Genomic DNA, 19,529 nt, shown 5'->3' on the forward strand with positions numbered 1-19,529 from the left:
TTGTAAAGTGAATCTGGCTTCCCCATTGACTTTGCTTGCAGGAAGGTCGCAAAAGGGGATCACATGACCCCAGGACTTTGCAAACATCATAAATATGAACCAGTTGACAAGCAGCCGAATTTTGATCACATGACAGTGGGGATGCCACAATGGTTGTAAGTAAGAAAAACAGTCATAAGTCACTTTTTTTCAGTGCTGTTGTAACTTTGAACAGTCACTAAGCAAACTGTTGTAAATCGAGGGCTACCTGTACAAAACCCTGAGAAAAAGCTATTCTCTGGCCTAGCCCCTGAGTTATGATTCAACTTCCATTCTGAATATTCAAGACATTACTGTAGTTTCATTGTCAGGAAATGTAGAATTGCCAGAGGTCAATATAAACTGAATGGGTTGGTGTTCCTATATAGAGATGTTCACTCAACCATAGGCTGTAATTTCAATGCTTCTTTGAAGTGTTTAAAATAGTTCCAAAGCTAAAACCTGCAACTACGACCTTCCAAAAACATTGCCACCGCTTTTACCTTACTAGCAAAGCAAAGGGAAGAGGAGTAAACGTTCTAGCTGCTTTGATTTTTTTTTTTTTTGAAACGATATTAAAATGTTCAACTGTGCAGCCTTTAGGTTATATTTGGTCTCGTGATGTCATCAGGGAGGCTGTTCTCTTTCTCGAATCAAATTGCAAACTGTCTCCTCAACTGTAATTAAGAGCTAAGCAGCGGTGTCAGAGAGTAGGATTTGTTCAGGCTTATCGCTTGCCTGACGCCTCTTAGCACCAAACCTCACAAAAGCACGGTGGTGAAATGAAGGCATTATTTATGTTAGAGACATAGTTCCACATCTAATGCCTAATTGCTTATCATGGTCTATAATCTTATAACTAAGGTAAGCATTAAAGTATCTCTTTAGAACACAGAATTGGGCTTTCCTTCTTTTTGTTTTTTCTTTGTTTTGCCGTTTTTATAAGATTGCAAAAAACAAACAACAGCAACTAAATCTGTCACAGAAATTACTTGGCTAAAGGGAAATAAACAGGATTAGGGTAATTTTATAGAACATGCTTTCTTTTTGAAAAGATTAGACTAATTTATGAAGCAATACCATGAAAAGCAATCAACTTACAGAGAAGGCGATAGTTACCAAGATCAGCCTTATTTTTCAAGATCATTTCAAATAAAATTATTAATTCTAATACTGTAATACAATGCAATACAATACAGATCAGGTTGTTATTGTTGCCATTTCACAAGTCCTTGTCACTTACAAGTATTAAAATCCTTTGTTTAAACAGTGTATGAATTTGAGGAGAAAATTTGACAATTTGTGATTGATTCAATTTGTAGGAATTTGAGGGACTGATAGGGGTAATTCTGTGACTATTAAAATACAGTGACATTCCTTTATTGGGTTTAGCCATGACAGATGAGTTTATTGACTGTAACTTTATTTTTCACTTGCCAAATCAGGAATGAACATGTAGATTTTTTTGCAGCAGATGTATTTTCAGACTGGTACCTAAAGCCAGAGACAGATCTTGTATCAGTGGTGGGTTGCTCCCGGTTCTGTCCGGTTCTATAGAACCGGTAGTAAAATCAATGGGAGGCTCTGCCCACCCGCTCAGACAGTCATAAATTATAATCTGCGCATGCACAGAAGCTCCCCCCCCCCGCACACATGAGCAAAGCGAGGGCGTGCACACAGCCCCGTTGTGAACCGGTAGTAAAGGTAAGTAGAACCCACTCCGTCTTGTATGTTCTATCCTTGAGAAGAAATACGGTAAAACTGCTTTCTTGCATACAGATCTAATCCATTCTAAATGGATGCACTTTACCATCATAAAGGATATTGTGATTCAAGCAGGGTTATGGGAATTAAGTTATAAATCAGCTAAATTTTGCATGGCCATTTTTATGAGTTTAAAAATAACAAAATATCTGGTGAGATGTACGTTGACAAAGTCTTCTGCATTTGTATGGGAATAAAAAAAGTTTTTCCCCCTAAACGTCTGTATATTATAGTTATGGTTAACTGAGCTAATAAAAGCAGTTAGAAAAGCTAAGCTTTGTAGAGACAGAGAAAATTCCACTTAAAAGTAGACACTGTCCTCGTTTCAGCCACCCAGTGTGCAGTGAAACACTCTAGGGAGGGCATCAGATGTTTTTAAATAAGCAAACAATCGTATTGCACTTTTAATTAGGAGGAAAAATTCCATCCCCCACTAGCAGATATTCTAATTTGAATTTGTTTTGTAGATCCCAAGACCCCCATTCAGCTAATCATAGAAGTTACAGTTCAGTTTGTATATTGTGCTTAGTCATGTGTTGTGATTTGCTTGTTTGTTGCGGTGTTCTATAGGAAGTTTGCCAAGTGTGATTGATTCAGCAAACCATAATCTGATGTTTGAAACCAGCCTGATGCTCTTCATCCTTACTCAGCATCCCCATTCCCTCCCCACTCCTGGGGGAAGATATTGCAAATCTCCATTCCCACCCCACCCTGGGGCCAGCCAGAGGTGGTATTTGCCGGTTCTCCAAACTACTCAAAATTTCCATTACCGGTTCTCCAGAATCTGTCAGAACCTGCTGAATAGCACACCTGTTTTAAGGTTACCCAATGAGGGAAGTCTATTCTGCAGTACCTTTTCTGCTTCTTGGACGTAAGACTTTCCCAGTTCTGCTGCTTAGTTGTTGTTTTTTTAACTAGTGGTGCTAGAAATTAACCTTTGATATTTATGTGCAAGTTTAGCGATGTTCGAGGAAGTGCTAGTAATTACAGGTGTGTGTGTGTGTGTGTGTGTGTGTGTGTGTGTGTGTGTGTGCATTTTAAGGAATTGAACTATCCAAGTTTGCTGCCTAGTTGAACAAATTGAGTTGTCTGCTTAACGTCTGAGAAATCAGATTTACAACTAAAGAAATGTGTTCATGCGACTTCCTGATAGGAGGAAATTGCACTTATACAATATATCTTCTAAATGTAATGAGGACTGTTTCTTAACAGTCAATTATACCTGTATTGTTAATGTTTCATGGTTAAGGGGAATTTCTTTCCCTTGCGAAATAAATATTAAAAAGAGAATGATTGCAAAACCCTTAGATGTCAAAATAACAGATGTCAAAACAGTACATTTAAAATGAAATATAAAGTGGGGTTGTACAGAGCTTCAGATTTTATCTCTGAATAAAATCAGAGTTCACGGGAATATGAAAGTATCACTTGCAATACTTTAAAACAACCACATCTTTTCCTGTAATTACCCTTGTAGCTACCATGTGATCAAGATAAAAGGTTTGGTTACTTGAAGGTGTGGTAACTATATTTTGTTCTTGAACACGTTTTGGAGATTGAGTCCAAAGTATTACACAGTCTTAATAATAGTATTAGAAATATTAAAATACCACAAGCATGATCTTATCCAAAAATCTCATTTAAAAAGTGATAGTCAGTTTTATTAAGTGAACTGTATTGCTGCCACATGAAATGTATTTATTTGTTTATTCATATTGCATAATTTATAGGCCACCTACTTTACCAGACTGTGCACAGTATACAACAATAAGATTGATTTGCTATAAGCTAGTTGGCCAAAACAATTCCTGACAGCTATATATCTTTAGATAACAACACTAAAATATAAATAGCTGGTTGCACTTAAACTTGTATGTGCTTCAGTAAGCACTGAAAAATTATTTATATTATGTCTTTACATGCTGTTGAGTACTTAAGTTGGTTAACAACATATAGTACCCAAAAAAACAAGCATTAAAATAATGAAATAAAAGTAGTGAATAAACTAAATGGTGATTGAAACCTGTGAAACAAATGCATCCTGCTTTCCTTTTTAAGGCAGAAAAAAATAGGAAGCAAATGCAATTCCCAAGGAACTTGCATCCGATGAAGTGAGCTGCAACTTGCAAATGATGCATCTTTTCATAAAATTTTGCTTATTGAAAAAGTTGCTTCCAGCCTAGAAATAATTGAGGAAATCTTTATTTCACATGCTGGAGAAAGGAACTTCTGGGAGTAGGAGCAACTTCAGAAGAGTCTTTCTGTTGACTATAGTTCTTCATAACCCAACATGCAGTCCCTCATATAGACCATATATAGGGCTTTTAATATTTAATCTTAAATTGTGTTTGAAAACAACTGGTGACTACTGAAAATCTTTCACTTTAGCTATTATAAGATCCATATATATTGCACCAGTTAGCTGCCTAGCTACTATGATTTACAACTGTGACTTCTACATCACATTTTCTTCTTAATTCTGGGTTCAGCTAATGGCTTTAGAGTGATCTCCAATATAGTTAAATATGTGTGATGTTAAAATCAGAAATGAGTATCTCACTGGACATGCAAAAACTGGCATTTGAACATCTTGAGGTGTGGTCTCAAAGAGGTTGCTATCCTAATTTAGATCCCTAGTAAAGACCTCAGTTTAAGAAGTAAAAAAATAGGTCATACATATCACAGCAGAAATTTAAGACCCTGCATTGAGATAACCATGTGTCTTTTGTGATTCACAGTTAATGAATTATGATTTGTAAGAAGGTTCAATCTTCAGCATTACTTTTAGGGGTACAACTAACTATGATGTAGTTTCCCCTAGGACGGGTGTTGGCAACCTGCAGCTCTAGAGCCGCATGTGGCTCTTTCACCCCTCTGCTGCGGCTCCCTGTGGTCCTCTTGCGGCAGAGGGATGAAAGAGCTGTAACCCTGTCGCCTTAGTGCGGGAGCGAAGCCTGTACTTGCCTTTGCGTGGCAACAGGATTCCTCCTGGTACATTTGCTGTGCCACCAGCAAAGAGGGCTGGGAGAGAACAATGAAGGCGGATCTTGCAGGATGGGGGCCATCCCCTAAGCCTGGCCTTCCTCCTCCCTCATTGGGCCAAGAGAAAGAAGGGGACGGCGTGGGGAAGTGTTCTCCTCCCCAGCTGAGTGCTGAGCAGAAAAGCCCAGTGGGAAGGGGGGGTGGCTGGCCCGGCAGAAGGGCCCCAATTGGCAAGTCGGACGGTGGAGAGCCCTGGCCCGGATCTTTCAGCTGTCCTGCTGTTCGGCACCTCCAGCGAGAGCTGCCACCTTTGAAATTTGCTGCGCCTTCAAGGAAGCTGGGCAGCGATGGCTGGGGCCAGGGCAGGGAGGGGGCAGCAGAGGCATCATGGCTGCTTCCCCCCATCTCAGCAACCCGGGCCTGGAGAAGGGCAGAGAGTTGCAGGCCGAACACTGGAGGATTGCCCTAACATGCGTTTCCAGCGCGCACTCCTCTGTCCCGAAGTGGGATTGAGTGGGGGGTAGGGGGAAGGGAGCAGTGGAGCTGGCTTTCCTTTTGGCATGGGGCAGGGGGAAGACCTAATATCCCTTCCATGGCCTGTCCATCCTGGCATATCCACAAGGCCCCCTCCCTCTACAGAGCAAGAGGGCTCATCTATTGATTGCCAGTGTTCCCCAGCCAGTCCTACCTTGCTGACATGCAGCTGAATCACTCCCTCATACTTCCCTCATTGGCCATTGCCCTTAAGAGATTTTAAATTTCTACTCAGTTCCAAAGCAGCCAATGGCTGCTTGTCCATCGGTCCTTGCCACCAGCCAATTGGGTGTAAGATTTAGAGGGAAGTGGAAAGGAGGGCGGGGATAACCCCTTTCCATCTTTCAATGTGTGACGCAACTTACAGATTTCTGGGAAGCGTAGTCAGAAAGCATGGAGGTTCTGAAGTGGCCACAACTTTGCCAAATTTCAGTCCAATGGGAATTATGATCTCAGATTTTGGAGGCATTGTTTAAGTTATCCCATTTGAGGTACATTGATTCAAAAATTGTTGGTCTATAATGAACCATTTCATCCAATTGAAGGTTCAAAGTATCAAATAGACATATGAGAGTTTTAGTAGTACATAGATATCAAAAGGTTAATTGATAATCAATTTTATGTTGTTAAAATAGTGTACAATGGAACATAGGAGCACTTTTATTATGTTGCTTTCAGCACCTGCCCTTACTTGGTCAGCTTATAGAAGACAAACCCCTTAGCCCAAGAAATGAGAAGCCCCTGGCATTCTCTTCATTTCCTAAGATGGCACAAATGAAATTGTACTGAGATGAATGCATTCTAAGGACTGAGGATATGAAAGGTAAAATGGAACATATATATGCACATGTGTCTACATCCATGCTTTTTTTTTTTCTTATTTCCTTCTATAAGCTTTTTCTGGTTTGTTCCTGAAAAACTGAGGAACCCAAATCTGTGAAATATTTCCTTTAATTTTCATTTTATATGCTATGATTAAATGAAATTTTTCCCAATGCTTTGGAAATGCTAGATTGCTTATTGAAATAAAAATTTTGCAGTCTCATGGATTGTCATTCTGACATGATTTCCTTAGTTTGACTACTTATATTTCTACCTAAACTGGCATCCTAGTTCATCTTCTTTATTTAAATAAGCTTCTTGAAAATGCCTACATTCCAATAACATTGCTGTTTTACTCCCTTTCAAGGAGGTCATGTCAGTTGATGAGATCAGGGTGCATAATCTGCCAGGGTTTTTTCTGTATATCTCCTGATTCCAATCTCGGTGAATTAAAAAAAAACATTTGTAAAATCAAACTATAATTTCAGTTACCTTTAATTACTTTATTAAATATAAAATGTATCAGGTGCAAATTTTATCCTTTGTTTTAATGCGAATTCAAGAAGATGGTTGGTGGATTTTAAACCAAAGTTAAAGAATGATGAATGAAAACAAGCTTTCATCTCTGTGAAGTATGAGTTTTATCATTTTGATATATTTTCTCTATTTATCATGGCATTTCATACGTCCCTGCATTTTGTGCATTGAAGTTTAGAAATCATCTTTTCCTTTGTATTTCATAGTCTGAGAATTTAAAACCTGTTATCTGTGTAACATAAAATCTAGATGAAGTGCACATCCATATACACAACATTTTGTGAGCGTTCTGTTTCATCCAGGCCTCACTGATTCCTCTTCAGATCTAGGATTTGCTCTTGGAAGGAGAGATTGGTGACAGTTGTTCTTTGAAAGCGGATCTTGAAAAACTTTATGAACTGAGATAACCCAGGTTTTTTTGTCCAAATTCATCTTGATCTCATCAGTATTTTACCACAGTTGTTTTGCAGTAATGGGGGCAAGAGCCACTCTGCCCTGGAGGAGCAAAGCAAAATAATTTATTAAACAAGATGAAGAACACATGACGAGGGACAGTAGTGTTTTCCTTTCCAGGGTTGGGATCAAGAGGCATACTAAGCCACTCAGAGTTGCCTGAACTGCGAGATGAGTGGTAAATAAATTTGACAAACAAACAAATAAAAATAAGGCTAATATTTCCTGTAACTGAAGAAATTGCACCAATACTGTATTCTCTTTCGAATACAATTGATTGATTGATTATGTGCCATCAAATTGATGTCATCTCAGTGACTATAGAGATAGATGTTCACCATGATTGGAATGTTACTATTCCAAAGTTAATTGCTCCAGTGCAAAAGACCTTTTCAAGACTAAAGGTCTTTAAGGAAAGCATGCTCATTTTAGACTGTGCCTAAATGGGCAAATAAATTGGGGAAACTTAGCATTTTACATTATTGGGAATATCGGGTCCAATAATACTGATTTTTAGGGAAGGCAGGATTCAAAACTTATTCATTTATATTTGTTCCTGAGATTGACTAATACTTAAATATTAAATAAATATCTTTATTTTATACATTAAATTGCTTGGATCACTACAGGGCTAATTAAATTGTAAACTTCTGTTAAGTTCATAATTATAATGAACGTTGGCAGCTACATCCTTCTTATGTCAGTGTTGTTCCTTGCTTAGACATGGTTTGCATACAGATTTGATTGGGCATTGGTGTAAATGTCTCTGACCTTTAGAGGAAATGTTAGCATGGTTCTGTTTTTGATGTGATGATTCTTGACGGAAGTAGATTTAGTCAACCCTTCTGGTCATATTTAATCCAGTAGAACTGTCAGTAATGTTTTGGGAGAAGAGGAAAAGAACTTATTTGATGGTGACCTCAGATTATAAATGAATAAAATAATGTTGTAGATGATTAATCTGTTAACATCTTAACGTACATTTATTTGGAAGAAAACATAATTGAGCACTGTGCAAGACTTTCAAATGAGAATGGCAAAATCTATTAAGAATTCAGGGTTAGTGCTGAAATCATGTAAGATGTGGCAAACTTGTGAGATTTCAACCATTTCATAACATCATTTTAGTTTTGTACTATGGCATGCATGTGCGATGGCACCTTGCACCCTTAGTTTAACATAGTGTATGAGTCAATCATTGTGGTTTCTAAATGATCGAAGGTATAGTATCAACTATCAGTTGTTGATTATTCCATTCATAGCATAGCATAATATATGACTTTAGTCTGAGAAACACTGCTTTCAGATCAAGTGCCCCTGACCGTATTAACATCTATCTTTCCTGCTTAACCCATTTTTTTATGGAAAGAGAAAAAAAAGGTGGAAACAAGTGATAGGCAAACATATGTGGTGCAGTGGTTAGAATGCAGTATTGCAGGCTGACTCTGCGCACTGCCAGGAGTTCAATCCTGACTGACTCAGGGTTGACTCAGCATTCCGTCCTTTCAAAGTCAGTAAAATAGGACCCAGATTGTTGGGGGCAATATGCTGATTCTGTAAATCTCTTAGAGAGGGCTGTAAAGGACTATGAAGGGGTATATAAGTCTAAGTTCTAATGCTATGATAAATTCTTGCTTATTCTGAAGGGTAGCTTGGTGTAATTAAGACTGGCAATTCCACCAAAGGTGCTTGTGGGCCAGTCCCTTTCTCTTAACTGAGGCTACCACAGAGAGTAGGGTGGTGGCTATGGAAAAATCATAGGAAGGAAATTATATATGTTGCCTTCATCTCCTGAACTAAAGGTAGGATATAAATCCACTAAAGAAATGAACAAACAAGGCAAAGACATCAGAACAATTGCATTACAAAAGCTTCCATTGGATGCATCCTTTCTTCTGACTATGTAAGTGTAGGATTGTGCGGCAAGGGCCACATCCCCACACCCTGAATAATAGTATGCCCTCACTTGGGTTTTTAAAAGAATACATATTCATAATTTGAGGTCCTCCATTTGTAGGACTATACAACTTTTGGTGCTGGATGGGGTTGCACTGCCCCAAACAGACCTTATGTACAATCTGGAGAATCTTCCTAGATTCACGATTCCTGCTTGATGAGCAGGTGACAGTTGCAGCTATGAGGGCCTTTGCACAGCATCATATTATGCACCAGTTGCTCCTGTTTCTAGATTGAAGGATTTATCCATGGTCACTCATGCCTTGGTCATTTCCCAGTTGGACTATTGCAGTGTATTCTACACGGGGCTGTCCTTGAAGAGTATCCAGAAATTTCATCATCTCATGCAAAATGCAGCAGCACAAGCAGTTATGCGAATACACATTACACCTCTGCTTTGCGATATGCGATGGATACCAGGTTGTTTTTGGATCCAATTCAAGGTGCTGATGTTGACCTTTAAAACCCAACATGGTATGGGACCAGGTTATTTGAGGAATCACCTCTCCCAGATTTCATCTGCCCAATCCACCAGAACCAATAAAGAAGGCATGTTGGAAGTCCTGTCATCTAGGAAGCTACATTAATTGGGCCCTAGGTAGCAAATGGGCCTTTTCTGCTCTGGTGACCATGTTGTAGAATCTCTGCCCCTTAAGGTAAAGATGGGCTTGTCACTCTTTAGTTTCTGAAGGTCCTCAAGACCTGGTTATGCCAGCAGGCTAGAGACCCTAAGGAATGGGTGAACTAATGAGGTGACATTATTATAACACTCTACTGTTAATACTATTTCTTTGTTTTATCTCTATTTTTATGGTTTTAAAATGTTTTTAATAATTAATGATTATGTTTTTAGGTATTGTTTTAGTTTAATTATACACACTCAAAGTCACTTGCTTTGTGAGATGAACTATTATATAAATTAGACAAATAAACAATTCACCTTGGATATGTAAATACATTGAAGCTGTTAAGAGACAGTTCAGGAATTTTGAAATTCTTCTGAGACTTTTGAAGAGAGATGATAAAACATTGTTAACCAGAGTTTCCCAATTTTATGGGGCTAATGGGCTTACTTCCATTTTTTAGCAAATGCTGTCAGCCCTCCAAGGTAGAAAAAAACTTGGAACCCAAATGCACGCAAGCTAATACTACTTTTATTAAAAGGTTATAGTAACAGAATCTTGCAAGTCTGAATTAGGGAGAATATTATCTGAGACTCTTACTCAAGTTCTAATTTTGTTCTAGATTAGACTCAAATTTCTTTTGTCTCACCACTGTTTTGGTTGCAGCTCTTCTTCCTGTTCCTCAGGGCTATTCCTTCTATCTTCTACATAGAGTGGGTCAGGGGTGGGTTCTACTTACCTTTACTACTGGTTCGCAGCGGGGCCGCGCATACGTGCTCTCTTTGCTTGTGTGCGTGCTCTGCGCATGCGCAGAAGCGTTTTGATGACATCAGGGTCGGTGGGCGGAACCTCCTGCCAGTTTTACTACCAGTTCTATAGAACCAGTACGAACCGAGAGCAACCCACCACTGGAGTGGGTACAATATAGCTAGTGATGGAAATGTACAGTGAGTTTCTGCCATTCTTTCATTTCTAAGAAAAATGAAAAAAAAAATGAACTAAAAGTGAACTAAATTGCTACTCATTCTCTCTGGGTGTGCTTCGTCAAACATCTAAAAACCTTGAATAACATGAATTTGTGTTGTTATCTTGATCTCTAATAGGCAATTTTTAGATACAACTACTGGCTCTCTACAACGTAGTCCTCAACTTACAACCATAATTGGGACTGCATCTTCCATTTCTTAGTCATGTGGTTAAGTGAGTTGTGCCCAATTTTCTGGCCTTTTTTTGCTGCAGTTGTAAATACATGTGGTTATCAAGCATTCACATTTTGATCATTGGATTACAACAATAGCGCCTAGACTTATATACCGCTTCACAGTGCTTTACAGCCCTCTCTAAGTGGTTTACAGAGTCAGTATATTGCCCCTGACAATTTGGGTCCTCATTTTACAACCTTGGAAGGATGGAAGACTGAGTCAATCTTTAGCTGGTCAGAATCAAACTCCTGGAGTGAGCAGTGAGTTAGCCTGCAGTACTGCATTCTAAACGCTGCGCCACCATGGCTCTTCCTTTATGGCAGGCCTGTTAAACTGGTGGCCCACTGGCCAGATGCATCACATGCAGGCCACACCCACCCCTGCTCCACAAAGTCAAAAAAAGTCATGATCTGTCACGATTTGACACCTGTGCTTCGAAGTTGTAAGTGTGAGGAGTAGTCATAAGTAACTTTTTTTCAGTGCAATCGTAACTTCAAATGGTCGTTAAGCAAATAGTAGTAAGTTGAGGGCTACCTATATAGGTGTGATAGTGGGGAGAAATGTCTGTGATGTTCTTGTTAAGATGGGTATTTATGAAAACAGCCTGTACTTAGAAACTCAAGTACATTCATGTTGATTTCTCTGCAGATCCAAACCCGATGTTTTCATAGTCTGCAATTTCACAGAAGTCACTGTTTATTAACAACTCATTACTGATATCTATACTATATATGTCAATACCGTTCTTTAATCAACATTATAGGTAATATATGGCCGGGGGATGGGATACTTTTTAATGTCACTCACATGGAAAGTTTTGCCATTTTTTGAAATGCCTGAATAAGGATATTATGATGAGCAGATTCATATAATTCAGGACAGACAAATGCATAACCAATCACTCTCTATCATGCCAATCCATCTCACATGGTTATTGTGGGGAAAGTAGAAGGAAGAAGGTGTGCTGGATATGTTTGCCATCTTAAGTTATTTTTAAAAATAATAAAGGTGGGATATCAATAATTAATTAATTAATTAATTAATTAATTCTCTTTTAAGTTTTCAATTGACACCAATATAAACTAACCGGTTGAGTCATGACAGTTATAATGTTGGTCTATGGGGGTGTAGGGCAGGAATAACTATATACACATAATAGTGATTCCTAAATAAGCTATTAAAAGTTTAGACATTTTTATCTTCTCTCTTATTTATGCATACACTTGAATAGTTTGCTGACTTACAGATAATTAAGAAAAGCTGTCAATGTACATCAGAGCCTGAAGGCAAGCATTGATTTACTTAAAAGATTTTAAAGAAAGCTTATAATCAATAAACACTGGGAGAGGAAAGGCAGTTGTATTTGAACAATTTACCTTCTATAGTGAAATTTCTACAAGAATCAGCCTGGTAGAGGTGCCATAGCAATTTGCAATTATTCATTTTGGTAGCCATCTTCCATGCTGCAGTTTCCATAATAATAATAAAATTTGATACATAAAAACAAATAAATAATTGCTTTTTTTCTAAGATTTTCACTTAACGTTGTGAAAGTCTTTGATATGAAATGTATAAAAGCACTTGATGAGCTATAAGCAGATAATGTGCACAGGGAACTGGAAAGGAAATAAAGGATATCATTTTTATAATTTTCCTAGAGAAACAAAATGTAATCAAATTTGTCATAAGTGATCTCTGTGCTTTAAAATGACATCTCACAGGGAAAAGGTAAGTTTGAGTAGCTCTTGATGAAAAGAAAGCAGCTGACTGTTAAACCCAATAAATTTTAATTTAATGAGGAGAGGCGTTATGCTTATCATTAAAAAAAAAGTTAGAGAAAAATATTGAAAGAAAACTTTAGTAGAGGACTACTGGATTGGAGTGATAAAAACTCAAGGCTCTATTGATGTCCTGATTAAGGAAGATAATGAATGATGTAGCACGAACTGAAAAAAGCATATGGATTATGAAGCTGCCTTTAGTGGTTGTTGAAATAATTTAATTGATTCATAGACATGAGTTTTAAAAGAGTAGGCCATGAATCTGGGTGAGGTAAGACAACTGGATAATTGATTGTAGAGTAATTGTGCTATTAATTTCATTTAGTTATGGCCACACAATGATAAACACTTGTAATCAAATCTATATTTTCATATACCTGACTGATAGTAATTAACGCAATCCTTGGTTAAAGGTTTAATTAATTTACATTGTATAAAGAGACCATGTGAGACAAATGCATCACAAAATATTACTCAGTCGAAAGAATCCTTTTCTGAATAAATTTTCCACTCTTAGTTATTTTCTAAAAGTTCTTTTTCAGAATATCAGCAGAAAGCCTCTGGATGAGGTCATCTAATAGTCTGGGTGAGGTCATCTAATGGTTTGCTAACAGGTTTACTTAGCTTTATATCTTCACCTCAGGCTTCCCTGGTGATGCAGTGGGCATCCTGTCCCAGAGAATGGAGGCTGGATGGGGCGTAGTAGACTTCGGCTCCTCCCAAGCAAGACTGAATGGCTTTGGATATTTAGCCTTCTTGTGCCAGGGATATTCCGTGTTTGTCTCTGAATGAGATGGCACTACCTCAGGCAGACCTGGCATCCAATCTGGGGGATTGACAGGTTTTGCTCAAAGAGTAGGTGGCAGTCCTGGCTTGGAGGGCTTTTGAACATCTTGTATGTTGGTTGTACCTGTTCCTGAACTGGGAGATTCTACTCACAGTCACACATCCACTATTCCAGGTTTAGCAAGAAGGGTATGCTCCAGGTCTCATCAGCTAAGGAATGGCAGCTGGCAGCTGGCAGGACTCAGAAGACCCAGCCTTGTTTTGCCATAGTGCCTACCCTCTGAAACAATCTCTCTGAAGATTATCAACCATTAGCCAACCATGCTGGCTGTTCAGAAGATCTAGAAACATGAGCCTATGCTTTGCCCTCGACTTCAAGTGTGTGAAGGGACCTGTCTCTTGGCTTTGTTGTTGGTGGTTGTGGTTTTCTTGACTACTGTGTATTTTCATTTTTGTTTATGTATCTTTATTTTTTTTAACACTCTTCACAGCCTAAAGTTTGTTGAGATGGGCAGCTAAATAAATTAAATCATTAATAATTAAAATAGTTAATGTTCTGTAGAAAAGTTATAAAAATGGGAAGAAATAGACAGTTCCTCTGTCCTATTACTCACTAGATACCAAGGTAGTTTTTCTTTTGAAAGAGTGAATGCCTCTCCCTTTCACTGGCCCTTCCTTTAATGTCAGGGCTGGGCCTTCCTTAGCAAACATGTGGTTAGGGTCAGGGATGGGCTGCTGGGGGTTTGCAGGGGTTTGAGAGAACCTCTAGCTAAGATTCTGTGCAATTTGGAGAACCCCCAAATCCCACTCCTGGCTGGCCCAGCCCGGCCCACTCCATCCCTCCCAGGAGTCCTCACGCAGCCCATTTTGGATGCCGGTAAGTGCAGGGCGGAGACGGAGGTTTGGGGAGTGCGAAAAAACGGGCCTACTGGAAGTTCGGGAAGGCAGAGAGCCTCCGGAGCCTGGAGAGACCATTTTTGCCCTCCAGGAGGCTCGAGAAAAGCCTCCAGAACCCGAGGAGGGCAAACCTCCCCCCCCCCCACCATGGTGCAGGAGGCCGACTAGGCCATGGCCACCATGGCCACGCCCACCCATCAACCGGGCAGAGAACCCCTTGCTAAAATTTTTGAAGCCCAGCCCTGGTTAGGGTCCATGTAAGCTAGCTACTATTGATTCTTTTTTCTGTGCTGTAATGTTGGCAAATTATTAACAAACTGGACAAATTAATTTGGATAAACAAATGATAAACAAGTGATTTCCATTTTTGGGCAATGTAACATCCATCTGTACCTGTAACACCTGAAACTATCAGTATTATTTTCCTGGACTTTGCAAAGTCCATATTATTAGTAAAATTAATCTGCTCATTGTGCATTCATCCTAGCTATGCAGGCTTGCAGAGTAAGCCTCCTTTATCTTCTAGCAGGTAGCTATTGCTGTGACTTTCTGATTACTAATAGAAGTCTGTTGACAATGTGCCAGACAGTGACTCCTATATTAGTTATTAGGGAGTTATTTAAAATTGTTAGCTTCCTTTAAAAAATATTATACCAATAATGTATAGGGACAATAATTTGTGAAATACGTAATAAATTAGGCACTATACTGTATACACATATAAGGACTGGTCTGTCTCTCTAGGCGTATTAATTTATATTACAGCACACCAAAAAAAGAAATTAATAATTAAACTAGAGAGAGTAAAAAGAAAGGCACAGCAACATCAAATAGAGAAACAGACTCCTCAAGGATCAGAAAAATGTTTGGAGCAACATCTGAAATTCCTACAATATCTGAATAATGATACTGTAGGAAACCATTAGGCTTAAGAAGGAAGAGGAAAGGCCATCACTTTCCTGTGATGGCTTAAGTACACAAACCATAACATTGAAAGATTAAAAATAAAAGATGAGCAAACCAGACATGTCTGACAAACTGTCATTTTAAACATTCCTGGTTTATCATTACTGATTGTCCATAATTAAGGATTATATATTCAACATCCATTGACCAAAATATTTGTGCTTTTTTGTTTTCATCTGACAGTATGATTTGGTTTTGTGGAATATATCCATGTTAAAGTTCTCAATGTTCTCTGAGAAAATAATAATTTTTAATCATATTAAGTCATTAACATAGATACTATATAATTTGAACAGCATGTATTACTGAAAGACATGGATATGTTCTGATGTTTAGTGAAGGTTTTTTTTAAAAAAAAAATACAGGTAGTCCTCAATTTACAGCATTTCATTCAGTGATTGTTCAAAGTTACAACGGCACTGAAAAAAAGTGACTTATAACTACTTTTCACACTTATGACTGTTGCAATCTCCTCATGGTCACATGATCAAAATTCAAGTGCTTGGCAACTGACTCATATTTATGATGGTTGCCAGTGGGGTCACATGATCCCCTTTTATGACTTTCTTACAAGCAAAGTCAATGGGAAAGCCAGATTCGCTTAACAACCATGTCACTAACTTAATAACTGCAGTGATTCACTTAACAACGGTGGTTCCAAAGGCTGTAAAATGGGGCAAAATTCCCTTAACAAATGTTTCACTTAGCAACAAAAATTTGGGGCTCAATTGTGGTCGTAAGTCGAGGACTACCTAGTAAAGTCACAATCCTTTTTAACAGTCTTCCTCTCTGCAGGCAGCACGTGCCATAGTACTTCACTCCCAGCGCTTGTCCGGACACCTACCCTTGTGATGCAGCCCTCTCTGGATGTCAAATCATTTGTGTCCTTCCCTGTGGAGACCAGTTCTGCTGTTGGGCTCTTCCCAAATTTTAACACTGTAAGTAAACAGTTTATTTCATTGGGTGTTGCTTTATTTGCTGTGAAATAAAATACATCCTTGTGCTATCGATTGTCAACTGGTCTCACCATACGTTTAGTGCTAATTGAGGATGGATTTAATCTTGGGCACTAAATTGAAATGGAATCCTTTAACCCATACATTGTTGGGCTTTCTGGACATTGGCAGTAATAAAATACTGAACTGAAACACACCTTTTGCAAAGCTTCTAATACTATGTGTGTGTCTGTGTGCGTGTGAGGGTACACATTCAAAACAAGTTATCTAGTTACACCGCACAGGTGGTTCTGGGTTGTTTTGTGGCACTATCAAAAGGAAAGACATTTAGTCCTCACAATTAATTACCTTCTATTATCCTCAGAACCAGTTTCTTTTGTTTCCTCTGCTGCCTCTCCCTAGAGGTAATCCATTCAGCATATGTAGAAGTCTGAGAAAACCAGTCAGTGGTTTTTTTTTCCTCATGGCTGAAGAAATGTTTCTATTTCCTTTTATTTTGCTTTAAAATTATGAAACTTGATTAATTAAGTAGGAGCTTGTTTTGGCTTATTGTACAGTAACGCAATGAAACCATTTATTTTGCTGACCAGAAAGCGCATTTGGGCTGTTTGCTGTATGTATGTCGGTGAGAGTATCTGTGGTTCGGAGTGATAAGAAATCTTGGTTCCCTGGCGCTGCATTATGGAGCAGTTATTGGTTCAAATGCTATTATACCATCTAATTCCATGATTTTTGCTCTGTTAATCAGAGGCATAAGATTTAATAATAATAATAATAATAATAATAATAATAATAATAATAATAATAATAATAATAATAATTTTATTTCTATACCGCCCTTCTCCCGAAGGACTCAGGGCGGTGTACAGCCTATTTAAAAACACAAAACAAAACAACAATTAAAAATTTAAAATCATTAAATAGATTAGGCTCAAATTAAAATCCCAGAAATTTAAAATACCCCAATTTAAAATTATTATGTTGATAGCCCGGCCTGGCGGAACAACAGGGTCTTCAGTGCACAGCAAAACACCCGGAGGTTGGAGATCTTACGTATTTCCGGGGGCAGTTCATTCCACAGGGCTGGGGCTCCCACAGAGAAGGCCCTCCCCCTGGGTGTCGCCTGCCGACATAACTTGGCCGATGGCACCCTGAGGAGACTCTCCCTGTGGGAGCAGACTGGTCAGTGGGAGGCTATTGGTGGCAGAAGTCGGTCTCGAAGGTACCCGGGTCCTATGCCATGGAGCACTTTAAAGGTGGTAACCAACACCTTGAATCACACCCGGAAGACCACTGGGAGCCAGTGCAGCTTGCGCAGGAGGAGTGTCACATGGGCGCAACGAGTTGCACCCGTAACCACCCGCGTGGCCGCATTCTGGACCAGTTGGAGCCTCCGAGTGCTCTTCAAGGGGAGTCCCATGTAGAGAGCATTAGAATAGTCCAACTGGGAGGTAACAAGGGCGTGAGTGACCGTGCGCAGGGCATCCCGGTCCAGAAAGGGCTGCAACTGGCGAATCAGGCGAACCTGATAAAAGGCCCCCCTGGTCACGGCCGTCATATGCTCTTCTAAAGACAGCCGTGCGTCCAGGAGGACACCCAGATTGTGAGCCCTCTCTGTGGGGGGCAAAGATTCACCCCCAATAGTCAGCAATGGCACCTGCTGACTATATCGGGGCGCCGGAAGCCACAGCCACTTGGTCTTGGAGGGGTTGAGTCTGAGTCTGTTCCTCCCCATCCAGACCCGCATGGCCTCCAGGCAGCGGGACATCACATCAAGGGCATCGTTGGGGTGGTCTGGGGTAGAGATGTTGAATCTTGCAGCAATATTGTTGTGTCTTGTGTTTTTAAATTGGCTGTACACCGCCCTGAGTCCTTCGGGAGAAGGGCGGTATAGAAATAAAATTATTATTATTATTATTATTATAATTACATTTTAAAATCAGCAAGCATGTAAGAAACATTTCTGCCTAAACATGAATGTGCATTTGTTCCTGGCCTTGAATTCAAGAATTCCCCTTAAATCAATGTGATTAGAAATCCACAGCTTAAGGGTGTTTCAAATAATTGTTTTTTCTATTTTGTTAGTACATATCAAGGAACATCACATTAGGGTGTCCTTGGATATAAGCAGATTAATTATTCTTCATTTAATGACTTGTGTCCATTTAACATTTGTAAATCCTGATTCAATATACTTTTTTTAAAAAAAAAAATCCCATTTATCCTTGATTTTTCTCCTTCTCCTTGCTCAGCTTCAGTTTCATTCTAAGTGTAGAATTTCTCTTTCTATCTTCTGCTTGTCTATGGGTCTTAAATTCCATTCTCTAATAGTGTATCTTTCTTTTGACTATTGATGTGGTAACATAAATGATTATCTTTATTTTGGGCTTCTTCATATTATTTATTTTGTGTGTTCTTTGTATTTTCTGATTTTCTTCATAAATCTTTTACTTTTACTTTTCAATGTATACTTGTTGATTTGGCACTGTTTTTTTCAATTTTGGCGAAGTGTTTTTTCAATGTTTTTGGAGTCAAACATCTGAAAAGCAGGGTACAAAATGGGTAAAGAAAAACTGTTAACTTGTTCATATCTGAATTGTACACACAATGTTGGAGACACTTTTTTTCCAGTCATTATATTAGTAAATGGAAAATACGGCTTGATTACTTTATGGTATGTTGTCTTTAGTATTATGATCCATAAAACATTGTTGGTGTTCTTAAATTAAATCTCGAATAGTTTTTAAATATAACAGCATGGATCAGGCAATTTTATTGTGAACTTATATGGTATGTGACTTAAATCCAATACCTTGTATGTTTGTAGAACCAGTATTGGTATGTTCAGACAATTCAGCAGGGACACACTGTGTAAATAATCAGCTCATAGCAATAAAAAGAAAAGGGATCCAAGTCAATTTGTGAATAATGCTGTCCAGTGAGTAAACACAGTTTGTTCATACATAATACTTAGGACCATTTCAAAGCATTAAAATTGTCATTGTAATTTGAAAGGGAAGATCGGCATTATCAGCACTGCCAGACTGAGGGAGTTTGAACCAGTGCCAGTTGTTGCCTTTGCAAAGTTATATGTGTGTGTGTGTGTGTGTGTGTGTGTGTGTGTGTGTGTGAGAGAGAGAGAGAGAGAGAGAGAGAGACAGAGACAGAGAGAGAGAGAGAACATAAGAGATTCCTTATTACTTATAAATAAATTCTGCTGACAGACCTTGCTTTCCAGTACAAAGCATGGCA

The 19,529-nt window shown here is 38.8% G+C and overlaps 1 protein-coding gene across 2 annotated transcripts in view; it reads left to right on the top strand.

Annotated features, from left to right (window-relative positions):
* ZNF385B (zinc finger protein 385B) overlaps positions 1–19,529 on the top strand; it is a 206,982-nt gene that overhangs the window by 99,697 nt on the left and 87,756 nt on the right. Inside the window, exon 2 of one of the 2 annotated variants that reach the window (XM_070956873.1) lies at positions 16,117–16,259. In XM_070956873.1, coding sequence (XP_070812974.1) covers positions 16,117–16,259 — 143 coding nt within the window. Of the gene's footprint in view, positions 1–16,116; positions 16,260–19,529 lie in introns of those variants that run through there. The other variant, XM_070956875.1, reaches the window with a different exon arrangement.

This window comes from Pituophis catenifer, unplaced genomic scaffold, assembly GCF_029215685.1.
Source record: "Pituophis catenifer annectens isolate HBS135680 unplaced genomic scaffold, rPitCat1.0.hap2 SCAF_1, whole genome shotgun sequence".
NCBI lineage: Eukaryota > Metazoa > Chordata > Lepidosauria > Squamata > Colubridae > Pituophis > Pituophis catenifer.